The following is a 27,556-nucleotide window of genomic DNA, read 5'->3' on the forward strand; positions in this document are numbered from 1 at the left end:
AGCCTTGAAAATTTTGTTTCACAAGAACTATGAAGTGGTTTCTTTCACAGTCTGCTGTATATTTAAATGGCTCGTATTACCTCCCTTCATTCTGGGGATAAATTGAATACGCTTCTAAAGTTCGTACACCTATTTCTGTTACGCTTTGTTTAAAGACTCTACTTAAATAAATGTATATCATCTCTGTATGTTCAATTTCTTCAATTTTAAATATTTCCTGAGACGCAATCGCTTATAGATTAAAGTAGAGCAACTGTATCACATATACATACATATAATACATACATACACAGAGTGTCCTAGGTTTAAAGCGCCTAACTTCGTCAGTATATTAGATGGGCCTAAACAAGAAAATTGAAATGTTATATAGACATAGTCCGTTTAACGTTTTATTACAAAGTTACAAACAAAAATCAAACAGAGTTCAAAGAGAACAATTAACAACCTGTGTTTTTATAACATTTATTTCTTATTTAGACCAATAGAGTATATTGATAAAGTTTGACACTTTAAACCTGGGATACCCTCTATACATGTATAATATGTATATGTATATGTATATACATATACATATATTTCATATAATATATATATATACTAATAAACAGTACATAAAAAGATCAACAGAAACATTTGATATACGCATAGCGAATTTTGATTGCATATTGTTATAACAAGTACTTAACCCTTTCACAGTTTAATGCAGCACCGTTGGGATCAATGGGCCCGGTCAAGTGACGTGTTCCGTCTCACTGGTAGAGAGAGGGGAACTTTTTCTCCTCGATTCGTCCTACCTCCGCTGATCGGGCGACTATGATTGCCAATGTTTATTTGCAGAATAGAGTCCAATTGGTTGAAGAGATTCTATGTACAAGAATTGATTTTGAATGTTTCATTTTCGAAACAGATAAAGAAAAACGATAGAAGATGTCTTGATTGCTAATCACAGTGATTGCAGTCATCGAAAGAGATGACAGTTTCTCTTCGCTTCGATCAACTGTGAAAGTGTTAGCGCGACTGTGCTTACTACTTTTAAGTGGGGCACAAGGAACTAACAGAGTTCATCATTTTTTAATCTCGAGCATCAAAGATCCTCCGATTTTGATATTATAAAAATTACTATTCAATTCGTGTAATGGTAATGTAGATGGTATAGTTGTATGGTAGTAAACTCGGCCGTTATCAAAACAATCGGAACGAATAAAACTGAAATGAAATGTACGCTGTTGAAATGAAGATTGTACATTTCTAATCAGTTTGTTTTTTCGTTTGAGTAGGTTCTTTGGTTTCTTTTATATGACGAATGGCCGAACTTTATAACGAAACGTATTTCCAAAGATAAATATGAATCGAAATGAGTCACTGACATTTAACATATATTATGTCCATTCTAACAATTAAATGTCGCAAGTTACGATGAATAATCGGAGAATGTTGGTGAATCGCTGTAAAAATGGAAAGTTTGATCTTCATTGGGCAACATGTTAACATCCATCTTATGAGATACCACTTTGTCGAAGATGCAACTGATCGTTCCCACGCGCACCTTACGCTCCGGATCGCCCGACTCGAAACACAATTATAAAAATAACAATTAGAAAATCTTCTTTATACATAAGCACATGTTATAGATTTTTGCAGTATAAGAGAGATGTACTTGGACGAAATTCAATTCGATACCTTTTATGAGAAAGTAAAATAATAAAATCGTTTTGTCACGTAACAAAAATTGATAATAACATTCTAACAAACTATTAGTTCTTACTGTTGAGAACGAATCAACGTATTCTACGTTGATGTTAATTTACTGTCGTACGAGATCATCCGTTCAGAAACTGATTGTCAGAGTTTGTACTTTGTGTTTTATTATACATATTCAAAGTTTAATAAAACACATCGATCACCTGATCAGAATCGCTGGAAATCGATTTTCGGCTTCGATTTCGGCAATTATCGTTGAAAACAGACGGACTAGAAACGTCTCTTGATTCTGACACTTCGTGGACTGTCGAGAGTTTTCGCTCTTCTTTGTTATCGTTATACACCTCCACCGCGATCTCACCACGATTTCTCTCCTGACACTCTAGACAGGGAGGGAGGTGTATGAGAGAGACCTAGCTAACCGAGGTCTCCTCGACAGACGGGCTCGCCAGTGCTTGTGTCTCACCGTTCGCATGTTTCATCTCGTCCTGGCCAGGACGCGATGGTGGCGGACTACTGCGAGAACAAGAGGTCATGCTCTGCATTGTTTGGCTGCGACCAACGGAAAATCGCATACTGTACGCAGCACGGTTACTGCTTTGCAGTACTCCGGTCTGAAACAAATGATCGTTCGGCTTCTGAATACAACCGAAAGATAATAGCTCTGCGTTCGGTAATGTCTCTCGGTATATGTTCGGTATATAGTGACTCCCACTAATATTCGGACGCACTTAAAAATCTATATAGTCCAATATTGACAAAGTTATACGATTTTTAAAAGCGTCCGAAAATTAGTGGGAGTCACTGTATGTATTATTCTGTATTTGAATTCAATAGTCCTGTCGTTCTTCTATCACCTTATTTCGTTACATTAAAATTTTCTACTTACATTGGAATGTCCAGGTCGAACATTTTTGTATGGTTGAAACAGTACTAAATATACTTTCGGCGTGAAGAGGCAGCCGAGGGCTACCGATGCAGAGATGTTGATGCACATGCACATACTTGCTATCTGTACCTGCAAAGTCGATATCATGTATTTCCTATATTTCAGAAAATAGTTTTCATTTTTAAAACCAACATTTACTTTATACGGAGAATATGCTATGTCTTAAATAAAATAAGAAAAAAAGAACATCTAACAATTGTGTATGAGTAGGCACGTGCTAGATGTTTGTGATTTATGTAGGTAAATACCTACATATATGTATATGTATATGTATACACATATGTACTATATACAAGTGATAGTTTCAGATTATTTTGAAGATTTGGTTTCGTCGTTTATAACATTTCAAGCTCAGACAACTGTAAGTTTCTAACACGCTACAATTAGTCTTTTATAGTGTTAAATTCGTTTGCGACAGTAATAATAGTAAGCGATTCTAAATTGTTATTATTTATGTTGCATGGCATCGTGTGTCGTGTCAAAGTGATTAACATAATTTATACTTATAAACGCGGACCTTGTAGTCATTATTTGAGCCAAAATAGATCGGCACAAAAGCTAACCATACGATGCAGGTCGAATACATTGTAAAACCAATGTATTTCGCTTCGTTGAAGTTCTCCGGTATTTTTCGTGTTTTGAACGCGTACAAAGTACACATGAGTATTAGGAACATGTTATACACGAGAGACATCATCAGAGAGAATGTCGAGACACGGCATGTGAGTACCGCTGATAGTGGATAGGGATGAATTTCCGTGGTGTCCGGTGGTTCGATAATGAGCCACACGATAGCACCTACTAATTGCACTGCAGTGATCCCTATAAAAACGGGAATTACATAATATGATATCAAGATCAAGACTTTAACCCGGCGTTAAGCGCGTGGGGGACATGTGTCATCAGCTGTATTCGCTACCATATCTGTGAAACGAAACATAGTACAGTATAAATAAATGAGTTAGCATAGATTTGCTAAATTTGTTACCCTATGTACGACTCGTCCCCACTCTTCCCCTACCATTTACGTTACGTCGCTCGATTTTTTCAGGTTTTTCATTTTCTACAACCAGAATTTTCAACTTAAAAATTCGAATTAATTTTAGTATATGTATCTGGGTATTTGGTATCTGTTCGATTTCTTTTTTTTTGTGAGAAGGGATCAGAGGAAGCAATAGAAGAATGGCTGAGGAAGCTAGGAGGAGAAAGGAAAGAAAAGAGTAGGGAGACGGACAGGAAAGCGAAGCAATTTTCTGCGATAGTACAAAGCAAAGTGTATGAGTGGGTGCGTGGATGTACGGAAGGATGTGTGGGTTAAGATATGAAGCTTTGTAAACCGAGTTCCTTTTTATGGCCCGCAGGCTGAAAATAAATCATTTCTATTTTCTACTATGCACTCCAATTACTCGATAGTCCAGATTTTTATACAGATTTTCTATATAATATACAGTGTAATCGATCAACAGGCATTACATATACTTATGTAAAATGACTTACCTATTGGTTACAACAAAAAATGCTTTAATAAATTATCGAGCATTTTAATTCTCGGACGGCTGACGTCTTTTACAATTATATGTATAGTTAACGATGCTTACGAACATTGACAGTTTTGTTCATTAATTGTTTAAAAAAATGAATGACACATGTTTCCTACGTGTCTGATTATGCTACTAATATGGTCGTGTCTTAACGCAGGGTTAAACGAAAATCATACAAAAACGTTTATAATCTGTTTCTCTCTGAATTATGCTTAAATGACAACATTAATTTGATATATTTGATATTGATATGATTGTAGCTCCATTGAGGAATCATTTCAAAATATTTAAACGTAATAACATTTAGAAGATTGAAAGTATAGACATATTTCTATGTGAAAAATGAGCTGCCTTTAATTATATTTATTATACAGTATATACATATGTACATACATACGTAGATGCCTTTGAAAATTGTAAACTCACCAATTGCAATCACAACTTGGCTCTTAGGCGACGTGTAAGGAGGTCTTTTTATACTCTTTGTTTCCTGATTGAAAATGCGCGATATTCGATTCGTTTTAGTCAATATCGCGCTATAGCAAATGCTTAAACACAGACCCAAACCGATTCTCAAGTATGTACAATTCCATGTTGTTGGCTTGCTTAATATCACAAAACTCATACCGTAGCATGATAGAATTCCTGCCAGCAGTACGTAGCACAACTCGCGTCCAGATGCCATGATTACGGGAGTACGATTGTAACTGGAACATAATTTTATACGAAATTAATCCAATCGTTGATTACGCTGTACAATAATGAAGTATTACATTTAGAAACCTACCGAATGAAAACAATCGTAGTAAACAAAGTGCTGAGTATGCCGATGGAGGCAAATATTAATGGTACTAATGCCCATGGGCTGGACCACGGAATAACTTCGGCTGTGAGTTTCACGCAATGTGTCATGGTATCGTCTGGTGCGTATCCTGGGCCGCAACTGCGACAAGTGTCGTTGAAAACGTAAGAATCTTCTCGACATGCAACGCAATTCCAGCAACAGGCATCCTGAAAATTGTATGCTCGTTTTAAGGCGTCCAATTGTAATATTTCTTTGTTTGAAAATAGGGGAATAACGTCGTAGAAGGGGAAGATAGCGACACTATCGTGCTATAATTCGTTACACGTTTTTAATATGTAATTTCTACTTACCTGGAAATTACGAACATGACCTAATGGACAATTGTCACTGCACAAACTTCGAGGAATATACGCTTCTCCAGCTCCCATTGTCCATCTTGTCATATTGATATGAAGATGTAATCTAAACAAGATATTTCACAATGACAATTACTTTATGTTGTGTGACATCACGTAGTTTTTAAATACAGTAATGTCTCGATGTACATGCATGCATATGTATAATATGTATGTGAAAACTTCGGAACTGAAATGTCACTTACAGCGTGCATGACATCATTGTATGTATATAGCTCTTCTCATAGTTTCTCATAGTATCTTTTCATAGTTTCATTGAATTATACTTACACTTCTTTCCACGTGCCGATCAGAACATAATCGAAAGTGCCGTCTTCGTTTCTTTGGTACTGATATATGTTATAAAATCCATACGCGTCACCATCTGCTTTAAACTTAATTTCTGTGCCTTGGCGACCTAAGTGACAGGTTTATCAAATCTATACATTACATTATCATATACACACATACTTTTGTGTATAAAAGTAGACAGTGATTGCATAGATATAAAAATACTAGTCATCTACAACGACTTGACGCCAAGTAAGAAACGAAGAATCGATAAATAATAGTTGGATTAATAACAGTGTGAGCACTTACCGATAAAGCTAACGTTTCGAATATGTTGAAGCAGGTGGTGTCCGTCCGGAGCCGGGCGAAGTTTTTTGCATAAAGAATGTATCGTACCGAAACCGTTCACGCACTCTTCCTCAATTAAATTATGTACGCCGTGTGCCATCGCGTAAACCGCATCAACTGAGCAAAATTAAATGTGTATGTATATTATTATATCTTATTGAAATCTGCAAGTTTTACTTGTCACATGCAGTGTCGCCAGATGAGGGGAGGGAGCAGAAATTGAGGGGAAAAAGTTACCCCCTCTTTGCCAGTACCGGAGTATGCACGACAGAGACAAACGCGTCGGATACTTGAGGAATAGCGCGGTAGAAGGGGAAATTAGAGTGGGGAAACAAGTCTTGATCTGGCGACACTGGTCACACGCATTGTCACAGCTACGTGGCAAGCTACGGCCTACCCCCACTCCGCTAAGTCAATTGCCCGTAGCTTTGCCCGTAGCTGTGCCCAAGGGCATCGGAGGGCGGCCTTGCCCGCTAATAGACACGTTGAGCAGCTCTGCTTTAGATGGAGATATAGTCAAGTGCACGCTACCACTACCGTCTACAAAAAAAAAAGAGTGATACTTACCTACAAACGGCACCAAACCTTCCTGTTCGTAATTAGTTAGTTCCTCGATACCGGTACAACGAGTTATTCCTTCTGATAAATTGGCGCTGAAACTGCATTTGTGATGCTGGGACCAAAATTCACGAAACCAAACGTTCCGACAATTCACCATTTTTCCGGGTAATTGTTTATGCGGTATGTTACTTTCCGTCTGACCGTCACACTCGTTATCCACTCTCGGGCGAAGGTTTAAATAATAATTGTCGAAATCTAAAGTCGAGAGAGTTTACATGAAATTAGTCGGCGTAATGAGAATAGACAGCGAATATTTATGGAAAATAAACGGGGCCGTGGAACTATTTTACACGGCCACGCAATTTGCATTCTTTAAAAACTGGATTGAATTTGCATCGCGTGCATTGATCGGAAACGAAACGAATTTTTGAGACAACTTAATGTAATAGTTTCTTCGTGCAGTCTCATCTAAAATGTGAAATTCTTTCTTTTTCTGCATGTAGCTAGAAAAAAGATAATTGTTATTTTGCACACCTTTAAGGGACGTTCGATAAGGTAAAATTGTAATTGCACCCTCTGCCGCAAACTCTTGATGCCTCACCGGATATACTTTTGCACCCCATGAATCGCTTCCCACCCACATAAAATGGCCTGTGCGGTTGGCTCTGACAGTTGCTTGAAGGAGTTTTCTGTAAGAAAAACGTGTCAGCTTGTTTTCTATAGGAAAAGCAACACTGTTCCATTTAGTACAACTAAAATGAAAATATAAATGTAACAACGTTTACGACGTTGTCTCTGAAAATTAATTATTTTAATGTTTCAGGACCAAGGGGGAGTCAAGTATTTCTTTACCTTATGTTATCCTCATCGACGAACAGTATGACACCTCTGGCATTGTGTTTGGAACTAAGACGATCGATTATCTTGTCAAAGTCTTCGCTTTTCGAGTTTCTTAAAATCTTCTCGCTTACTGCCACGCAGATGCCGTATTCCACTGACAACGAGGTAAAACTGGCAATTCCCTGAAAAATGTACACTCTTTGTGCAAATTCGAAATTTTCTTCGCCAAGAGTAACTACGGTGCACACATGTATACCTAAATCAACTTTACTTTCATTGGTTTTACGTTGCACTAAAATCTGATAAAATAACCATTTCCACACTCATGTTTGAAAAACTGTAGCTGTGTCACATGATACTGTGATGTTTGTTTAAGTGTATTTTTCATCGACTCTGAAATTTACTTAAATTTAATTACCTTCTCCCCGTAATCACCTTCGACCGCAACCGTAGAAACATATTTCCATCCGAGTTGATCGATTATTTCCACCATAGCCTGCGCCTGAAAATTATCTGGCGGCACCACTCTACTGAAATACTCGAAGCGACTTTTGTCCGACAGTTCTGTGCTCGTTGATGCGTAGCTTATTTGTGGTATCTGTGGTCAAAGGAAACATTACTTTTTTAAAATTATGGAATAATTCGTGTACCACGGTATATACTACACAAACTGTATTCTGAAATATTTGCCATGCCTGTTAGTTTCTGCAATATTTCATGAAATAGATTTTTCAACTCTAACGTTGAAGACTGTTTTATTCATCCCTTAACATTTACGCGTGCCAATGTAAACGCACGCGTCACACGTATTTGTGTTGCGTATGTGTGGTTAAAAGCGCACTAAAATCGGCGCGCGTCAATTGGACAATGTTCCCTGCACGAAACCTGTTACTTCCTTCTCTCCCCCGAATGCATCGAGAATGCGGACGTAATTTAATCAATGCCAATTTGACAAACTGTCGCGTCGCGTTGCGTCGCGTCGGCTCGAAATGCAGATGCATCACACCGGAACTAAATCTATCCCTTGACCGTCTACTGCCGAATCTTTGAATTTTGTTTATTATCACTGTGTTATCAATACACACTTAATATAGTCATAGTTCTTATCTTTAATGAATCTATATTACCAACCTTGAATAATCTTAAAATATTGGCGACCATAATAGAAACAACGCTGAAGGAAGCTCCGATAACGCCAGTCACGGGTTTATGAGGCGCATACGTGGGTGGCTTGTCGTTTTCACATTTATACTCTGATATATCCTGAAAATAAACGGAAGAAAAATTACGAACTTCGTGCATGCCGGAACGTTTTGTTTTTCGAAGACACGTTGTATTACATTTACGGAAATATCGATACATAGAACGTCGAATTATAAATATTAATATGAGAGAGAAATTACTCCACTGTTTAACCCACGGAGATCAGTACAGTGTGTACCTACAAAGCAAGTAATTACCGCTGGTTAATCAATTCCGTGCATAAACTTTATTAATAATTTCTTGTAGAAACATGTTATTAAACGTAAGTTTAATTATAAAATTAATTTTCTAAGTTAGATTAGAAAAATTTTTAAGTATATCGTTGTTTCGGGAAAATGTTAATTGAAATGCAAATTTATTTGTTATTTTTATATTATTTTCGACTTTTTCAGGCGATTAAAAGAGAAATTGAGTATTTTAAAGGTAACCAACGTTATAGAATGTAGGAAATCATTTCTTTGAAAATATTTTTACATTTTGCATTTCAAATCCTATTTTACCCAGCACTGATCCACCCAAGAAAAATTGTGAGAGTGTTGGAAAATAAGAGAGGCGTAAGTGACTCGAAACCATAGCTATTAACGGTCTAATCACATTTCGCACTGGCACCGTTCGCGTTCGTTTCCACACAACAGGACGCCGCGCCGGTCTTTTAGCGTCAGACGTGGACTTATTAATGGATACAATACCATTCGAATCTCATTTTTTATGGTACGTGCCTTTACTGAACAGAGATACGAAGATTTCATTCGGGACAAATTGCGGTTGCTTCTGCAAGCCGTCAACCTAACACCGAGACAAGTGTGGTTTTAGCAGAACGCTGCTCCCGCTTACCTATTATCAAGCCACACTGAACAACAAGTATCCTCGTTGTTGGATTGGGTACAGTGGACGTATTGTTAACTAAAAATTTACTAAATAAAAATAGTTACTAACTAAAAATGGTTTTTACGGCTTGGGATGTACATCTGGCGACGATAAAACATGTCTCTTATTAATATCTGCTTTTGATAATGCGATGTCGATGCAGATATGAAAATGAGTTCGATATGGCATCGTGATCTACAAAGAACCTAAAATAAAAAAAAGGAATTCCAATTAGAACAATGTAAAAATAATGAAAAAGCTAAAGAAACAAATATAAAAAGTAAGTATCGTACAATTATTATAAATAAACCAGTTTCGCCGTAGATAAAAGAATTTGTATAATTTATTATTCTCTTAAATGACTTTCGTGGCGTTGTTAGAGTGTAATGTAATTACTATGTGTTCACCAACTAGAATTGTATTTTTTCTTTTAATTTTTTAATTATAATTTACGTGTTAACACAATCACGGACACGCAATACTTTTATTAAAGCAAAATATGAATTTTAAACGCATACATAAACTACCGTCAAGATGGTCAATAAATATGTACCGGTCAAGTGAAATAACACTTTTTCATTATTTTCCAGCTATTGAGCTCAGGAAACTTGCCCGAACGGGGTGCGGTAGTCTGGGAAAAGTGAAACGAAATTACAGATAATTGAACCGTATAGGATTATATCCATTAGGTCAACACATGGCGGAAAGAAATTAATTCTGTTTCCTATTTCTTCGCCGCATTTCGCGATAGTATTTGCCGGCTTTTAAAATTAACTGCACCACGTCTGAAAAGATACAATTGTCGGGGTGTTTTTATTATTAATTATTGGGTTGGGTTCTTATAAAAACTATTTATATTTAAGGATTTGTTAATCGGTTGGTAAACGAAAAGAAGATATTGAAAACAAAGTTTTATATATTTATTTGTGTAGACTGTTGTCCGATTCTTAATAGGAATCGAAAAGGAAGGATCGTTATCGAACTTTTGTTTCTAGTGAAATTTCTAAAGAAGAAACACGTATTGTGATGTATCGGTTTACGAATTCAGAACTTGGATCGTGCCAGATTGAATAAAATATAAAGCCGCAAACAAGACTCCGGGGCACTAGCTTGGAAAAGTGGATAAACTTATAAGTCCGGTTTATACTTCTCAGGACAGCCACGGTTAATCCTAGAGGAATTAGTTACCGTTAGTTGTTTTGGTGTTCGGAACAAGAGGAGTTTATTTTTTACTGAAATGTTTCGTGAAGCTTGCAAGCAGGAGCTAAAATAAAAAATTACTTTTTTTTTAATCACGTTGCCGCCAATTTTAAAATATTTTTGATACTGTTTCACTTTTTCATATAGCTTTACAATTTCATTGTTTTCATTCAGGAGGCATACTCAGCCAAAATCGAAACAGTATACAAGTACACTTTTTAATGTAGTGACAGAAACTATCTCGAAAAAAGATATTCTACCGTTTAAACACTCACTTACTTGGTTCATGTAGGATCGTACAAATTCCATACTTTGGTCGAGGGCGTAAGTATCGCTGCTACAGGAGTCAAGAATAAGAGCACCTAATGTGGTGTTAGGTAATAAACCATTGTCCGCGTTTATCTCATCGAGGATGTATAGCATTGCCTCCAAACGCTGCACACCTTTCTCTTCTTTCACTGCGCCGCACGGTGATTGACCGATGCCTGATACCTGTAAATAAAAATGTGATCATCTATGAATAAAACATGTATACGATATGCAGTTTTCACAATGTTCGATAATCGCGTCCGTTCGACAATTGTATTTCTATGGAAACGAAGGGGGATATATATTTTAACGTTGAAAATGTATCCACTTAAGAGCCAAGAGTAGTCACGTGACTTTTGCAGAATCAGCAGGTCGGTAACTGCTGTACAATTTCCGTTGACAGCCTTCAGCCACTGACTTAAGATCCGTTCTGACTAAACTTGTCACATTTTTCATAAAAATGCTTGGATTCCACGGCATGTTTATCGTCAATTTTTGGCCTACTTCTAACGTTTATATTACCAAAAATCTGCATAATCTTGTCAGCTCATGACCATCGCATGCTAGATTGGCCCTTCCTCTTTCGAATGAGGCCTTTCCCAGCGAAAAATATTCTCATATAAAGACGAAAAGTTGAGGCGCGTGAAACCATTTTGCGCCTATTTTTGTTGGTAACTTGGTCACTCTACCTTATCGCGAATCTACGGAGACTTGGCTGTTAAAATTCATAATTGTCCTAGCTCGCGGATTCTAGCAATTTATATGTTACAGTCCTATTTGAAATCACGACTTGAACGTTTTCTTTTCGTTAGAAAAACCATAGCACTGCATTAGACCCAGCATGCGCTCTTACTGTTAGATGGTCTTTCGCCTTTCACGTCTCCGAAGGGCGAAGTGAGCTGACTCAGTTGGTTCAATACTTGGTGCTCGTTTGGGAGGACATTAGGGAATCTCAATGTTATCCTTTTCCCTGAGTTAACTTCTCTCATACGTTTCACAGTGGAAAAGGTCCAAGAGGAAAGGGAGAAGGTCGTAATGCCTCCAAATTCTTGACCTTTTTCTTCCGATTCTTGCAATAGCCTCTTTGGGAAAAGTATTCTAAGGACCTAGTTAAAGCAGAAATGCACTCTCCATCAATTTGGACAGAAGAGATCTCCGTAGTTCTCGTTCTGATTGTGACTATTACAGAATTTCTGTCAACTATTCCACAGCAGGAGACAGCAGATTTTTATGGCAAAATAAAAATTGTCTACATTAATTGCTGGAGCCACGTAGAGATTTTATTTAGATACTCTTAATGAGCTGCCAAGAATATGACGTTATTTTCAAAAATTCCGATTTCACTGTTTTGCAATTGCAATTTTATTACAAATCCATAAAATTCGCATTCTAATTATATCGATTCTAATGGTTACGAAAGGATGTATACTGTTATATACAAAGAAATCTATTTCATATGCTTTTGAGAGGGAGAACATCACGACAAGTTCATATACAAGCCGTGTTATTTATCTTCCTTTAACAATCCAACAGCTACGATCATTTTTGCTGAAGTAGCTTCCAGCGGTGCATTTGAAATGACTTGGCGTTCCATTATTCATGCAGAATACCTTAGTCACGCGTTTTTAATGGATTGCCTCTTATACTTTCCAAAAAATTGTCGTAATTTTAATTATATATATATATATATATACATATATGTGCGGCGTGAAAATAATTGAACTAGTATTAAAAAGTTTGTGTTTAACTTTATAATCAGGATTAAATAATACACAGAAATTATTATTCGCATGGCGAAGCTCGGAACTTACTCGTTGACGATAATTGTGATAACGTCAGATTATTTTTTGAAATTCAACGTAATGCAGTGTTTGCAACAGTAATTTACAACAAGAATTGCAGCTAAAAAAGTTTTTCCCGTATCACACCCCGAGAGCTTCGAAGCGAGGGCGCAGCTACGTATTTACATGGGCTACAGTAATTTTTGTACATGTTTCCGGATCTTTTGATATCATGTCAAGAACTAGTTCTTCGGTCTCAAGCGCTTGAATAAATCCGGTTCCACCGGCGCCGTTGGAAGAAACAGACAAAAGATTCCTCCCTTCCAAGATATTTATGCAGTTCTGTGAGATCACTTTAATGATTGTCATGATAGTATTCGTTGCTGGTGAGTTTGAAAGGTAATGGTCTGTAAAATCTGTCTGTTACGTCTGGAAAATTAACTTGTGACATTTAAATTGTCACAACTTAAGACGTTTCAACTTTTATATTATGTATATCGTAATATTATGGTCGGTATTCGTTATATTTTGCATTGTACCAACTGTACGATTTCTGTGGGCGATTATGAGATTAAAATTTTGCCATATACAAAGCGGGAACGAAAACTTTCATTGAAATATGTATTTCAGAAGATAAAATAAAATTCCAAAAACATAGTTACGATAACAACGTCATAACAAACTGGGCTTCTTTTAAACACATTTGGGACTTTGCCTTAGTAATTAATTTTCTTTGTATCGATTTTGTACGATTGCTTGAACAACCATTTTTATCGATTCGATTTGAATCTGATCAATTAACATCTCAAAATCGAATAAACGTTTGAAACAATATTGTATAGACTTGGATGTAAGCGAAGGGGTTTTAAAGGTCCGTATGAAGTTTTGCTTTGAAACTTCCTAATGTAAAAGATAAATCAAAGACCTGCTTGGGGCTGTAGAAGGGTTCCAAAGTAGTTAGGGACCACAGAATATTGAAGTTTAGAGAAAAAGTTCTGTGGAGCTAGGGAGGAAAACTGGTTGATGAACTGGTCTCAGCAGCGTTCCTAATCGATCCAATGTCTACGGGGGGAAATGACAAATTATCTTGGAAACTCGATCAATATCCGAAGCTACTGATCTTAAATAATTATCGAGACTTCAATTTCCCGCGATAACGAAAACTGAGTTAAAAAGTGGATGAACCGCGTCTGTACAGATAGAAATAAAAAATCTATTAAGATTTAAATAACCAATTGAAATTACTTATTTGCTCGTAATGGTCAACTAAATGTGTCGAAAATTGAACTGTCAAGTCTCGCGGTAAAACTATACAGCTTCTAGGAACAAAAATATAAAATAATACAAATAAAATCTGTTACCCAAACGGAAACAATAGGAAAGACGTTATTGTACATACATCGTAAAGTGCATTCCTACTTTTATCTGCAAAGTCCTCGGATACGAGGTATTCAATGCAACGACATCGGTCGATAAACATTGTCAATAATCTAATAACGGACTCTGCCAATTGCTGATACATTTCGATTACAGTTTAGATATCGACGTTCAAAAGGAAAATCACTTTACAATCGTGTCCAATATTTCATTTATTTCATTTCGTATCTGCCAATAAACGGCGGACGCTGCGTCGAATGCCCGCAAAGAAACGAGCGCAAACCGAGATAGAAATTCACATGATATTCCCATGATAGGATTCTTTTTATATTGTAGTTGCGTCCGCAAGAGATAGGAGTTTGTTTGTTTGTTTTTCCGCGCACACAGAGTGTCAGGGGTAAATGTGCACAATCGATTCCTACTACGAAAACTATTGCAGAGACAGAAAAATGTGTGGCACGAACATTTTTTTCCGTGAAACCAATCTTTTCGTGTATTATACTAACGCGGTACTGGCAGAGGGAGAGGGTAACTTTTTCGAGTCCTTTGTTATCGAAACTGGTACCGTTGTAAGATAAAACACAGCCGAGGAAAACCTACGGGAGAGGAACATTTACTGCATGTTTCATTCATTTCCGCGTGCTGTTGTAGATTTTACACATCACAGACCTCTATCGGCGCAGCATACAACTCGGAAATGTTAGTCCGATCACGCATAAATTTTTATACCGTGTCTGCATCTGTACATCACCGTGCACGAGAGTGCAGCAGCTCGCGCCGACTTCACCGGAAGAAAGTTCATGTATTCTGCATGTTTCTTCCATTTAATGGAAGTGTATCCAGAGTTTCATACATTCCGCATGCTCTCCGGTTTACTGTGCAAAATAAGTTGGTGCAGGTATCTCTCGACACGCAAGCATTCGAGAAAATGGAAAGATTCGTTTTCGCAATTTTAGAAAAATTATATATGCCACAGATCTTTCGAAATTGATTTATAGGATCACACGATATATGTATGATTCCATGCAGACACACACACATACCTGTTCGTGCATTGGGAAAATTCCGCCAAGGATAACGTCGCCATTGATACGTATCAGCTTCGAACCGTCTTCGTCATGTCCTTTCCAATTGTGGCATTCGCTCACAATGAGAGTGTACGATATCCATCTTAAAATGTTCTCCGCGGTCATCTTGATCATTGAAGGTTGAAATGCCTTTCAATAATGCTGAAACATAATAAGGAAATAATCCGTGTGAACGATAAGTTGTTGCACTAGAAAAATGGAGAAAGAAAATTAATTGTAGCAACTCGTTCATTTCCGTGGACGACGAAAGTAACGGAATACGCTTTACTTTTAAACAAAACATACGTGTGTAAACATATTGAGCCAATAAAATACTATTAAAATGATTTGAAAATGGTTCTCCATAGTTTTCCTCGGACAAAAATTCCCTAACGAGTGAAAAGCTTTTCGGATACAGTTTAGAACCCGAGTAGTTTGAATCAATCCTAAATAAATCTCTAGTCTTCTCAGTCATCCGAAAGTTTGAAAGTAAACTCGTTTAAGTTTGTAACGACTGCGTTACTAGGGAACTCGTAATCCGCATGTTTCTTCGAAGACCTTGAGCTTGTTATATGAGAAGACACCAATTATGCCTGCGCGCGAGCTTGCAAGAAAACTTGGGTGTTCCTCGCGATTTCTTGCAGGTGGTTCAGCTAAGGCTACCTATGCAGAGTGTAAAGAAAGAAGTTTAAGATTAGGGGCTTACAGAGATCTCGTACTTTTTAGAAAAAGTTTGCTTCGTTTTGCCCACGAATAAGAGCGAGCAAATGGAAACTGGAAAGAATTTCTCCGAAATACAGGTACACATGGTAGATCAAACTTTCAATTTAAGAGTGAGCGGCTCACAGAGAAAGTAGTTGAACAAAGTAAGTGAAATGGCAAGAATTACTTCTCGAAATCAAATGTTTCGTGATAGTTTCTTCTGCTTGTGAAATCTGGCGTTGGACGTCCAAGAGACTTCATAACGTCATCAGAAAATTCGGAGCTATGTAGGGCACAAGATAGACTTCCATATTTGAAGAAAAGAAACCCGAGAAGTTGACGCGCGACAACTGTGTTTTATTCAAGCGCGTCCTATTCTCAGAAAAATTCAGTTGGAGAGGTTTAAGATGTAAATGCACATGCAGATATCTTGCATGCACGATCTGCCAACGCAACGAAGCGCGCCAGGCTTAAACCATGTACGCATCGAAGATAATTCCGGCATTATGCTACCATTGTATCGAGCTTAATGCGTCACCACCCCGTAGTTACATTAGTATTATCAAGTTGAATAGGGAGTTGATGTCTTCAATGCCTAGGATGCATACACAGTTGTCAACGTTTCGCGTTTCCGGGCATGTTTTTCGTTCCCGATAAAAACAATAACAATCCGAAGTAAACAATTCGAAACTTGAGTGTCAACAGCTCGCAAAGGTGGGGATAACGCAAATATATAAAGGTGGGAATCGTAACGCGAACAGATTTAGTTTACTTTATTTCATTAACACTAAACCTACCACGGTCAAAATTACTGGTTTTATATTTTACAATTATTGTAACTATAAAAATTCATTTATGCATTTGCATTTATTCTATTGAAAATTACGGACAATCTTAATAAATTTAGGCTTGCCATTTTTATAAGACAATATTTATCAGATATTATTAATGCTTGGTAGGTTTAGTGTTAAAAAATTACTTCTTCGATAATTAGAAATTACTTTTTGTTAAGAAGATGACAGGTGGTTTGTACGTGTAACCGTACGTTGGATCTATTTGTTTAAAAGTAAAAAATACATAATATCGATTTATCAGTACCTTCATTTATTTGGACATAAAATACCTAAACAACCTCTCGGGCACAAACTATCTGCTTTAAAGTGACGGATTTATCGGAAATCAAGTTCTTCAAGTTACCTCTGATGATATTTATCGGCCCAGATCTTGAGCACGTTCGGCTGTAAATGGCTGAAAGGTAAAAGAGCTAACCAGTTGTTTGAAGTGGAAGTAGATTCGGTGGAAGATGATCAGATCGAGAATAAAGGTTGACAATTGCAGACGCTCGTTGAGAGACGGGTAGATAAGAGCAAACTCTCCATAGTCGGACATCGACGTGAGTAAGTTCCGTGAGACCGAGGAGATTACGGGATCATTTTTGGTAACTGGGTCAGCTTATAACTTTGTTCTACTATTGTAAGTGAAAATTACACGTCTCGATGGATATTTTTCGATTTTCGCTTAGAACGGAAGGTAATTACTTACAATAGCGGCTTCCTTGCCGATTTCAATGACCTTGAAATATGTTATTAAGGTCATCATTCTGAACAAGTTTTTCCTGTACACGTTACCGCCGGAAAACTGTTGGGATGACTATAGCAAACTCTAACTTTTTCTCAATGACCAAATTTCCCCTTCAGGGCAGGGGAGGGGCTGAGATTATAAACAATTTTAATAATTAATTTTTATGGTCCCTTCGCGATGTTCTATATTATACCAATCTAAAAAATACATTTTTTGTCTTCTAAAATACAATAAAAATCTTCCTCGATGCATTCTTGATTGTGATTCATTCTACGATACAGCTAACGTATCGATTTTACATTTCTGCAGTCCTCCAGTCAGGATAAAGAACGGGATATAGTTTGCCGTCTTTTTTTGCTTTCGTAAGGGGTGACTGCCATAAACATACGAACTAACGCCCGTAAGCAATCCCGCATAAGATTTAGACGAGTACACGCACACACACACATACACACACACACACACACAGCAACGACGTTGGTACGTTTCCTCGTTTGAAGCTTCGCAGAATTCAAGCTTCTCACCCCCCGAGCTTGAAAGTAGCACTTATTCCGCATAGAACTGTATCACGGTTGAGCAATCGTTGCAAAATTAGGTACGAACTTTACCTCGAAATACCTGGAGTGATTTAGAGTTTCAAACCGTTGAATTTCCCACGACAAACGTTGTTATGTTACAACGTGTAAAATTAGTACGTGTAAAATTACTAGAGCCATAACAATTAGTTACTGCTGGTTACCCTCAAAACGCAAAAGAGAAATCAAATTTGGTGGATAATGTTGTATTAAATTGTTGGTAGGCATGGTAAACCTAAATTTCCATATCCTAACGCAAAGCCTATAGATAGAAATGCTCGTTCAACACTGTATTTTTGTGTATGTTTGCGAGTTAAGAGCCAAGGGTAGTCACGTGACTTTTTCGGAGTCAGCAGGTCGGTGACTGCTATATAATCTGACTAATGCTGCATAATGTATAATGTATCCTGTATAATGTGACTAAACTTGTCAAATTTTTTGCTCTGTATTATCGATATCACGAACTCTGACGCCAGAAACGTGCTTCAAGTTTTTGGCTTTATTTCGCAGAGAATCAAGACAAAACATAGCTCAATTTGTAGCTGGAGACATTTTCTAGCTCGCGCTACTCTCGATTTCATCTTGAAAACTCATACAATGGGCATAGTCAATTTTTGGCCTACTTCTGACGCTTATATTACCAAATATCCGCATAATCTCGTCAGCTGATGACCAGCGCGCGCTAGATTGAACCTTGCTCTTTCGAACGAGCCCTTTCCCAGCGAATAATATTCTCATATAAGGACGAAAAGTTGAGGCACGTAAAACCATTTTTGGCCTATTTTTGTCGGTAACCTGGTCACTCTACCTTATCACGAATCTACGGAGTCCTGCGAACGGTCAGCCATTTAAACTCGCTATTTCGATGTATTCGAAACCAGCGGTATCTGTCTAGGATTGTGTGAGAATCGTACGAACCAGAATCTGGGCAATGCCGACAATACACAGTCCCTCTCGAGTGTTGATCGCATAGAGTATACGGTATAGAGTGTGTCAAGTGTGTGAATGTGTATCCGGTGTAGGATTGTTCGAATCTGGCTGCGACAATATTTGCACATTGAAGGAAATCGCTCGCGAGTAATTCGTTGTACCTTCGTAGGTTTGTGGAAAACAAGCGGCTGGTGTAAACAAACGCATCGAAATATCCGCAAAAAATGTTTTCAAAACAACAGATCGCGCCAACATTGATTTAGCACGAACCTTTTATACGGGAAAGCGTTCGTACAGCGAAATCTTACGAAAGTCCAACTAAAAATGTATAGCATAAAATATGGAAGTAAAAATATTTTTAAAATATCAATACTTGGCAACTTTGTTAAAACTTTCACTGCTAGTTAATCTCATTCTTGACACGGATATATAGATTGTTCATTTATGTTTTTCACTTACTTATTACTTTTCGCGAAAGGACTTGTTGTCCGTTTGAAATTCAATAATTTCGCAATTCCAAAGATCAAAATTGATCCATCGTACAACGCTTTTGCTCGGACCGTGATCCGCCAAATTAATATTGGATGACTGATTGAAGTACGGACAGTAAATGGAGTTGAATAATTTACGTACGTTGCATGATTTATGTCATAAACGTTTCGCGCAGAATACGTGAAACGTTCGCATCAAATTCAGGGACAGGAGTAAGTTATACTTTCTGGAAATGTTAAGAGGCTGCCTGTCTCGAACGTCTCTGCAGAATTCACGTTCGTACGGAATCGAACGATCGATTTTTCCATGATGTGAATGCGAACTGTTCGAAGAACGACATCCGTCCCTACGGACGGCAACGCCGTACGCATCACACATTTTTCTCCATCGAAATTCTCCACGACCATTTGTAAAATTATAGGACCAATAATAAAATTGAAATTGCTCGATCCGCTTCGGCGAAACGTTTACTCGCCCCGTTATGCCGCAACCCGCAACTCACCGACGCGTCGCGTCGCGTCGCGATGCGTCGCACACTGGTCACGAAAACAGAATTCCGTGACGAATATGAAATTTCAACGAGAAACTTGTCGGAAAGCCCCTTCCTAGCGGACTTCGATGAAATTTAAATATGTTGTCAAGGTCATCATTTCGGACAACCTTTTCCTATACAACACTAGGCGGTCTCTTCTAGTTTCCGGGATATATTCGCAAAAAACCACTAAATTCTATATAAATGTTTAACTTAGACTACATTATTTCTTTTCTTATGTAGAATAACTCTCCCCCGCAGAATCTCTGTAGAATGATGAATACCGTGAATCGGGTTACTCGATCAATTTCTTATTCGCGACACTGTAATGAGCGTCGGTAAATTAAAACCGTAAAGTTAGTTGCAGGTGACTACGATGTGATTAGTAACAGAGCTATTGTACTATTATAATTATACCTAATACGTATACAAGTAGTATACATATGTAGTTTAACTGTAATAATTATGACGGATGGATACCAGTGTGTAACAAGTGCTCCGAGTGTTTTAGGCGTTGACTCCTTGATTGTTGCACGCGAAGACTCTGTAGATTCACGGTAAGGTAGAGTAACCAGGTTACCGACAAAAATAGGCGAAAAATGGTTTTACGTGCCTCAACTTTTCGTCCTTATGCGCTGGTCACGAGCTGACCAGTTTATGCAGATATTTATACGCATGATTTACGCGAATACAAAAATGACCATGTTTCTATTAATGTCTATGTATTGATGATTAATATACAGTAATACATTATTTCAGATTGGTAGGTATATATAGAACGCTTATTTTCTGTTGTTTTACATGTTTGTAAAATTCTAAAAAGAGAAGTTGTTTAATGTAACAGTGAAAACAGACAGCGCAACGTTGTCGAATACACGTCCTAAATGATAATATTATGCTTAACAGAATTTCCACTATACGTTAACCGTTCGAGTAGCGAACATGAACGCGCCCAGGCGTCTTCGCCAGAAACGAAACGCATCTGCAATAATCTGCATATCGGAAGATGCCAATACGGACTGCTTATTGGTTCTTCCGCACCCATCGTATCATGCACCCGCACACCTACGCACGCGGCCATTCCCAGCCCCGATATAGTTCCCTTCCATTTCCTACACTGGCATATTATAACCATTCAATTTGTCATATTCTTCTTCAACAAATTGTACAGATCTCACACGACGAACTCGCCGACGTCGCCCACTAAACTGATAATTATCTGCTCAATCTTAAAAACGGCCAAACGCGAAATTAACTTTCACGGTCAGCAGCATTGACTTTTGATTACTATGTTTCGTGCACACGGAGGAGTAATTTTATGGAATAAATCAGTAAGTCACCCGTTTCGTGCAATCGTCTATACAATCTTGCGGCAGACCGTATTATACTAGTTGTCGGCGGAAACATACATATATGGGATTCACGACCTCGCGAAATGCGGAAACACAGATTGGGATGCTGCGGGCGCGGGCGCAGCGCAAACCAATACTACAGAAATCGACTAGTACCCGAATATGAGGCAAGATTATGAATCTGTAGTTGTTTGTTCGTAGTGTCCACGAGAGGATCTCCTCGCAGATGAGAATCCGGATGAGGATTCTCGCTGGGAACCAATAACAGTTGCATTCTCGCTGGTTGACACTGCTAACCCCCTCAGGACCGACCATACAACCCGAAATGGTTTAACTGTGAAAATGAATGCATAAATGGCGTTATTCTTACTGTGAAGATCTGTTAAAAAAGTTTACTGCAAAATTGACCTTGACCGATTTTTTGAAGGGGGACGAACTTCTCGGAGGAACCGTCGGTCAAAAATGAACCGTTCTCTCGAAAACTGACGTTACAGTACAAATAAGTTTTAAACTTGTAATACTTCCATGATACTTTTCTTTCGTAATTCAATGGAATCCGAATAGCTGTGCAATGTCCCGAATAATTTTATTTCGTTTTTTCTTTTGCGAACGAACATGCTCGCGAGCAAACTGCAAACGATTTGCTTTCTTCCTAACAGTGAATGGTTGCTTCCCTTTTAATTTCTTAACTGTGGACAGTGTTGTATGACGTGTTGGATATTACGTACATTTGTAACAACACCTGCCGGATCAGTTATTTGCCTCGCTGTGGGCGAAGAATTCGAGGCATTCCTTGAAGCAGCACTTTCTTCGCAAGAATTTATGGTCCTGGCTCGGCCAATACCTTTTTTACCACAACTTTTAGCATTCTTTGATAAATTGTTCCAAACTATCCGACTTCGCTTCGAAACGTACAAACTTCTCGTGCAAGAATACTTTTCCCTTCCTTTTGAAATGTTTGCATTTCACCTCCGTATTGTGATTTTTAGAAAATTAATGTTATTCGCAAACGAAGAAACCGCAACGCGATATTATATTACTCGCGCCGAATATTTTGTTATATAGTTTTCGCTAATAGTGTATTTTATCTTACTCGAACATTATTGATCTAACATTATTTTTGAACGCGTCCGTGGAATTGAATCGGAGCGATCACAATTTCTGACCGTTGGAATCAGAGTTGTCGATACAGGCAGAGAATGCTATGCCAATAACCAAATACATAATTAGTAGGAAATTGCTAAAGAACTCGGTCACTGGGCCGAGGAATGGCAATAGCCCCTTTGTTTCGAGCGCTCGGATAATTGCCTCTGGATCAAAACCATTACCGCTCTCCGATTACTAATACAATGATTTTTTAATGAAAAATTTATCACAAAAGTCCATTCATAGGCCAGCACAAAGTTTTCTGTCCCATTTCACGTTTTGGTGTACGGTAACTGGTTTGGTCGAAGCCCTTCGTCGTTCAAGCTGGTTCTGAATTCTATATTGTTCACGGTCGTGCCAAATTTTACTTAGATCGGGCTTGTACGAGTCTATAACTCAACAGAAAGCTGTTTTTATATACGTCGCACAACTCCGATCAGAGATGTATTTTGTAGCGATGGGAGCTACCCAATTCTTTCTCACGATTTCCGGTAATCAAATTCTTCTACGGAAGAATCGTACTAAAATATAAAGTACTTGATACAGAGAGCTGAGCCCCAAATTTTTAGCTTTCTATTGTATGCCTTTAAAATTTCTCTTGTTTTCTTTAAACCAGATTTTCCCCAACGTCCTGTCTGAGCGCGAGTGTCGTCGATTTTGCACATTACACAACCAGACTAGCACAGGGCAGGATTTCCTCGCAAGCGGATTCAAGTGCTTCAAGTCTAGAATTTTCCAGAGGTTTCCCCATTCCTCCTCAACATGCATTTTTGGCATGACAACATCTGCCCTTCGTGGGGAAGAGACATACATATACGTAAGTACATTTTGTACATTACGAGGACATATATGTAGAGGGTGTCCCATTTGGAGTGTACCACTCAAATATCTCCGAAATTATTAACCTCTTCCCGTGCCGTTTAGTTCGACGAAATCCGGGCCCAAACGGTAGGGGTCAATGCGCGGTAAACAGACCAGAGTGATGCTCGAAAACAGTTGCAATACTAACCGAAATGTAAATACTTGTGATACAGTCATTTGTAAATCATTCCACGACTCTGACTCGTGATGTTTACGTTTGTACCTAAATCTTCATCACGAGTCAGACTCGTTAAAGTACGGGAAGGGGTTAACGAAAAGTGTTCGAAACAAAAGCTAAATATATGGTTTCGAGGGGGCCATAATTCTATGGTAATAGTTTCTCTTTTTGCAGGTGAGGAAGTAGAGGTCACATGAAGGTCACTTTCAGTGACTTTGTTTGAACGTTATCGTACTTTTTAATACACCTATCGAGGACAGAAATTATTTGAAATTACTTGTCGTCACACATGATCTAATGCGATCCTGTTATTACCATTTCATAGCTGGAAACTGTAAAGGACATTTGGCGTGTTGCCACGGAGCTAAGTTTTACGAACACATTTTTTTAAGTGCTAAGTGGCTATTCCTGTATTATTCGATCATAAGTTTACCGTTCAAACGGTTTCGAACGGTGCTCTTATTTCTGAAAAACCTATAGGTCGTTTTATAATAAATAAAATAAAATGTACTGTATTCAACGCGAAAAATAGTTGAAGACGAACGATACACGTTTTCGAGAATTAAATAGATCACTGTTGAGGTATAATAACACTTTTCAGCAAACTTATTTATAACCATAACGTTCGTGCCGAGGCGAAAAGTTGGTGTACGATGGCATGGGCGAAGAAAGAAGTTTACACGCGCTAATTACGATACAACATATCTATACTCTGACGAAACAAACAGGACGCTATTAACAAAGGGATGAATAGTACACGATGCAAAACAGGAGCTTATAATTATGGTAATTATAATCAAAACTAGATAAAGCTGGATTTGCCGCGAGACTGAGCTTGAACACAATCATTTCACTGATGACCAATTTTCATTCATAAGGTGTATGATTTTGAAATGTTGATCACAATAGCAGACTGTTTCTTGAAAACCTGGTCAAAATTCATAGCTCCATTGGATTTGCATAGAAATTGATATTCATATTCCTCGCTTGTTAGAGTTATTAAAAACTGCAAAATTCCGAATGCAAAATCTAATATCCCTGGTATAAACGTTGATTTTATATTCATTTCTGTAGAAATTCGTTATTTTCCAACAACATTTCGAGAACCGATATATTTTTTAAAAAAATTTTAGCGAAACTTTTTTACGTAAAAAGCATTTCTTTTTTTTTTAGATTTAAGAATATGCTAACATGTACCAATATATCCGAAACAAGTACTGATCAAATTTTGTCTGAAACACTTTTCAATTACACTACCGGAAATGCCTAAAGAATGGTGAACAAAACTTAACAGGTACACCCTGTATAGTACCTCGAAAATTCAATTTTACCTAACTTTTGCGAGAAATAGCACCACTGTGCGTCGCATAGTGCGGTTTTTGCTCGATCTAGCTGGCGAAAAGTCAACTTCATTAAACTCGTTCCAGGCAAAAACGACCTGCTACCTGATAAAGGTGAAAAGTTGGGAAATGCCAGAGTGCAATTGTTCTTGCCTTTGCGCTACCATCTGTTCGTAGTCCTTCAGAAATTAATCATCTCCAACCTCTTGTATGTATAGCTCAAATTTTAAAGGAGCCATCTAATTGTAAGGACATTGAGTGGCAAAAGAATTGTGAGTATTTTATCGATCACAATGTGTGCAGTTGTTTCAACTGCATTTTTCACTTTTTTTACTTCGTCCTCGTTGCGAAATATAGTAAAATGTCTGAACGGCTATAGAAAAATCGTTTAAAAAAAATTTTATTATCTCATAGCGTAAAAGATTAACGAGATTGTTAGATAAAATAATATAATAATTTTCTGAGAAATAATTTTCACTGTCATGAAACACAATAAATCAGAAGGTAAACAACGTTCGTTGACAATTTCGCGAGCAACCCGAATAATAAGAAAACTAAAGATGGCGAGAAGTTCCAGAATTTGATGTACAGAATGTCAGCGTGCTCAAACGGAATTGAATTAGGATCGAGATGTCAGTTTTTAAAAAGAAAAGACAGAAGGAGAGAAAGTAATTTAATAAGACGAGATAGCGGACAAAGAAGAAAACAAGAACGCTCAGGGAAACGTAGAGAAAATAATAAAACGATAAAAAGGACGAGCGTACAATAAACGAGGTAGCTGTGTTCGTCCGATTGAAGTGTAAAAATAGAAAGAATAATACTTCCTACATTATCAAATTCAAATATTTATGCGTGATCATTATGCGGATCTTCATGCAAAATAAAATTTGTATACATCAATTGCAATCTGTAGGAGCTAAGTAAAAATTGATTTCGCTCGTTAATAATTTTTATACGTCACATATCAACATTGTTAAACTCTTTTGATCTTTTTACTATTTCGAATTACACCTACTCATTTTTGTCATAATTACACTTACAATTTGTCAAGACTCGCACAGCAGTAAGATTATTTTTCGCAACAGTATTTAAAATGGCGGAATTGAATTAAAATAAAGAAGATATTTCCCTGTACGAAATAAAATATTTCATTTTCAAACTTATATACGAACTTCAGAATAAATAGGGTTATTTACTATTTAAATAATAATTTATTTAAATTTAAATAATTAAAATAGACAATATTTCTCTTCTCGCTTCTACATGATAACTGAACGAAAAGAACGGAGTATCAGTGTCCCTCATTGTAAATTAAAAATAGCGTTACACATACAGACATTTTGTGAATGCATTAGAAATGTGATATACATGCGTACATACTATAGTATACGGAGGTCGACGCTATAGCCTAGTCCCGAATACATATGGAAATTAGAAAAGCTCGTGCGGAACCGTGAGAAAAATAGGGAAATGATAGAATAGATCAGTGCCATGGCTGGCACAGAAGCATTCGTCGAGTTCAGTTGACGGAAAATAGAATTATAAAAATTCCAAATTCTGCCGCATACAATTGCGTTTTAAAATTCGATTATATCGTTACATTAGGTATAATATCATCTCTATTATACTAACACTTATTATTAATACTAACACTCTTATTCACACCACCTATATTTTCCTTTCATCAGCTAACAAAAGTTGGCATGAACTGAAAGTTTCTACGAAATGATTTTTCATAATACATATGTATGTATGTGTAAAGTGTGATCTCACTTGGCGTCTTTGTTTTTCTTGTTTCGTACGGTTTTGCGAAAAATTCACAGCTGTTGTAAAGTGTAGCTCCTCTCCAGAAAATTGTGGTGTTTCTCGGATCGTTTACTGTTTAAATTTTCTTCTCTTGTCCGGCATTGTGTCTTGACAATGTCCCTCTCAACCGTAACATCAACACAGACAAGTGTCTAGACAATTGCGAGCTTTGTTCCGGAAGGAAAGGGAAGCAGGGGCGTAAGGGACTCCAGACTCCAGAGTTGGACATCGCAGGGCTATGAGAATTCCTCATTATTCGGTCTGCGTCCTGCGTCCTGCGTTCTATTGTGCTCGACAGAGGCGAGACCTAAATTCGTGTTTATGCTTTCTACGGTTACATGCGAACAGTGTCATTTTTAGGTAACAGATATATTTAACTGTTTCGCACGAAGCCAATTCTATCGTGTACTCGAGTATCATTTATGTTTTGCTAACAATGTTTACATGATTGGGTGATTATTTACAATAGGGGATTCCTCGCCGGTTTTGAATGACCTTGAAATAGGTCACTACTGAACAACTTTTTCCGAAATTACGCAGACTGTTGAGCGACAAACATCTGTAATTTTGGTCGCATCAGTACATACAGTGATTTCGCTTTATATGTCGCCAAAGGCTGGATGATAAACGTCGCAGAATTATCCCCACTACCGTGTACCCCGTGAGGGGCCGCGAAGCACGAGAGGCCTCGGACGCCGAGGAGTGTAAACATAACACGGCCGTGTTGTTGACAAATATCGAGAATTTACTGTATTATGGTCTTTAA

At 37.6% G+C, this 27,556-nt stretch overlaps 1 protein-coding gene across 1 annotated transcript in view; it reads right to left on the reverse strand.

Moving 5' to 3' along the window:
- Positions 1–2,004: 2,004 nt before the first annotated feature.
- LOC143354188 (metabotropic glutamate receptor 8) overlaps positions 2,005–27,556 on the reverse strand; it is a 49,838-nt gene continuing 24,286 nt past the window's right edge. The window contains exons 3-17 of the mRNA XM_076788059.1: positions 15,272–15,457; positions 11,041–11,253; positions 8,563–8,694; positions 7,850–8,029; positions 7,444–7,613; positions 7,126–7,280; positions 6,598–6,846; positions 5,992–6,147; positions 5,683–5,809; positions 5,347–5,458; positions 4,979–5,202; positions 4,618–4,898; positions 3,168–3,472; positions 2,591–2,719; positions 2,005–2,315 (exon numbers count right to left, since the gene is read on the reverse strand). Coding sequence (XP_076644174.1) covers positions 2,115–2,315; positions 2,591–2,719; positions 3,168–3,472; positions 4,618–4,898; positions 4,979–5,202; positions 5,347–5,458; positions 5,683–5,809; positions 5,992–6,147; positions 6,598–6,846; positions 7,126–7,280; positions 7,444–7,613; positions 7,850–8,029; positions 8,563–8,694; positions 11,041–11,253; positions 15,272–15,430 — 2,793 coding nt within the window. The 5' untranslated portion in view covers positions 15,431–15,457 and the 3' untranslated portion in view covers positions 2,005–2,114. The remainder of the gene's footprint in view (positions 2,316–2,590; positions 2,720–3,167; positions 3,473–4,617; positions 4,899–4,978; positions 5,203–5,346; positions 5,459–5,682; positions 5,810–5,991; positions 6,148–6,597; positions 6,847–7,125; positions 7,281–7,443; positions 7,614–7,849; positions 8,030–8,562; positions 8,695–11,040; positions 11,254–15,271; positions 15,458–27,556) is intronic.

The sequence above is a fragment of the Halictus rubicundus genome, chromosome 5 (genome assembly GCF_050948215.1).
Source record: "Halictus rubicundus isolate RS-2024b chromosome 5, iyHalRubi1_principal, whole genome shotgun sequence".
NCBI lineage: Eukaryota > Metazoa > Arthropoda > Insecta > Hymenoptera > Halictidae > Halictus > Halictus rubicundus.